Below are 2,662 nucleotides of genomic sequence, written 5' to 3' on the forward strand. Positions count from 1 at the left end.
TCACTCACCCACAAGCAGGTTCAGAACAATGTAGGTGATAATGACGTAGAAGGTACAGAAGTAGACAATAGACACCAGGTAGTTCCCACAGTCTGTCTCCCAGTAGTTGCCTCCTTCTGTACAGAACGGAGGGCTCACCTGAGAGGGGGGGGCGGGGAAGGGATTAAAGAGGAAAGGGGGGGGGGCATATACACAATGTTTATCTCAATATATAACATTCATTATGCAAACATAAGAAATGATGGGCTCGTCTCAGGGGGTGGGGGAGAGGGGGAAACATAAGCACATTGTTCATCTCTGTATAGTATCTATTACCCTACCATAGTAAATGTTTATCTCAAAATAGACCTAATATTTATCACCTTAACATAATAAACAAAGGGCCCACCTAAGGGGGTGGGCTGAGGGGGACATTAGCACAATGTTTATCTCAATATAAACCTAATATTTATCACCCTAACATAATAAACTAAGGATTCACCTGAAGGGGTGGGGGAGAGGGGGGAACATAAACACATTATCTCCAAAAATATATATTACCCTAACGTAATAAATGTAGGGCTCACCTGTGGGAAAGGGCGGGGTGGGGAGGGAGAAGGAGGGACATTGTATAGGTCAATATAAATTTTATTTCCCTACCATAGTAAACGGAGGACTCACCTGAGGTGGTAGGGGGCATGGGGGAGAGGGGGGAGGGACATGATCGCAATGTTTATCCCAGTATAATATTTATTACCATGACGGACATGATCGCAATGTTTATCTCAATATAATATTTATTACCATGAGGGACATTGGGGGATGGGGGCAGGAGAGGGAGGAAGGGCATGAGCACAATATTTGCCTCAATAAAATAAAACTAAACTTTTTTATCTCGGGGGGCAAGCAATCTATGCCGGGCCCCTTCTTTGGTACTAAATCTAAAAATGACAAAAACGTAACTAAATGGGTCATTAAATTAAAACAAGTGAACCTATTTCGATAGTTCTTCATCTGATGAATGAAATCCCAGTAAAAGAGACCTGTTTTCAGCAATTGCCGAAAAGTAATTTGGTGTCAAAGTCGTCGAAAAGGAATGTAACTGAGCCACTCTCGTTCCCTTTTTCATATCTTTCTAATTCATTCTTTCTCCTTCTTCCTTCCTCTTTACATGTTGAATATTTGTTTCATTGCCCTTCTTTCTCTCCATCTCTCTCATTCTCTTTTCCTATCTCTCTCCTCCTCAAAGTTGAGACGGAGCTTTTTACAGAACCTAACAGCATCAAAAGTTGCATTAAACCCAAACCATGCTACACAATCAGTTCCAAGGACCTTTTTTTTTTCTTTGCTAACCACAAGAGGCATCCGTGTGGATAATAATAGTAATAATAATAATAACAGATTTCATTTATCTAGCGCTCTATCCCATAAGACTATAAGCTCCAAGTATTTTGACATCAATCACATGATCACTGAGCGTAATACATCATTCACACAGGATAAAACATTTCACAGAAACAAGAAACATCAGTTCAACCACATAAAAAAGAACCATCACAAGTGAGGAGGCTTACCATACAGTCGTGCATGATCTTGTTCCAGTCCTCGCCGGTGACGATGCGGAACAACAGCAGAACGGCGTTGTAGGCAGTCTCAAAGTTCGCATGCCTAGACGTTATTGAGAAAAAATCAAGAAATTGGTAGATCAATCTAAATGTTAAAAGTGAAAATAAAAGTGGTAAAGCTAAAGCTCATGATTAGTCTGTTTTAGAATTTGAGCATGGAAAGAAAGAACAATGAAATATACACAGATTTATTTGAGTATTATTTATTATTGAAGACGAATGATTGGCCTTTGAGTGCTGTACCCCCCCCCCCCTTCCGTATGAAAAAACAAAGGTAAACTATAACTTTCACTCCTGCACAAAGATGCAATGCTTTGGGGTCAAACTGCAGTATTTCTTTTGCTGCAGATCACGCATATGACCACCTAAACTGTTGTAAATCAATAATTTTCAAGAAAATTTCAAACCTTAATCCAAAACATCCTATTATGCGGGAAAAACTGGGGGATATGCCTCCTTGTAACCCCCCAGATTCTTTTAGGTCAGATGAGCATCGCTTTTTAAGGGAAAAGGGGCAAATCCCCCCCCCCCCCCTCCCCTTCTCCGATTGGTCAAAAGCATGGAAATTACTATGCAATTAGGCTTAGTGTAATATAGGCTAGTTTGAATAAAGACCATCAAATATTTCAAAAACTATAAATTGGCTAGGGATATAGAGTCAATATTCGTGTAAAACGGATAAAAATGAACAAGGAAAGGACTATACAATACATGAGCATGAGATGGTAGTGAAAGTAAAGCAATAATAATAATAAATAGCATTTATGCGGCTCATTTCTTTTTTCCAAAGAATGCTCAATGCGCATTACATTAATAAAAATATTACACCTTAAAATTAAAGGACATGTGCGTCCGTAAGACATAGTATTATGCAAAATATGTATATGTATAAATTTCTATGAGAAAAAATATGCACGCAATGAACCTGGCAATGCCTTCGCTAAAAACATAGAAGGCAATAAAAACTCATGAACAGTTACAATAAAATTGAAACTTAAGTAGCTAGAAACATTCAATTAAAATGTTCGTTCTCTATAAATAGAAAAACATATCCACTC

At 38.5% G+C, this 2,662-nt stretch overlaps 1 protein-coding gene across 1 annotated transcript in view; it reads right to left on the reverse strand.

Moving 5' to 3' along the window:
- LOC101861494 (sodium leak channel non-selective protein) overlaps positions 1 to 2,662 on the reverse strand; it is a gene marked incomplete in the record, with an annotated part of 77,838 nt that overhangs the window by 13,411 nt on the left and 61,765 nt on the right. The window contains 2 exon segments of the mRNA XM_013079319.2: positions 9 to 138; positions 1,554 to 1,647. Coding sequence (XP_012934773.1) covers positions 9 to 138; positions 1,554 to 1,647 — 224 coding nt within the window.

The sequence above is a fragment of the Aplysia californica genome, unplaced genomic scaffold, assembly GCF_000002075.1.
Source record: "Aplysia californica isolate F4 #8 unplaced genomic scaffold, AplCal3.0 scaffold00048, whole genome shotgun sequence".
Classification (NCBI taxonomy): Eukaryota; Metazoa; Mollusca; class Gastropoda; order Aplysiida; family Aplysiidae; genus Aplysia; species Aplysia californica.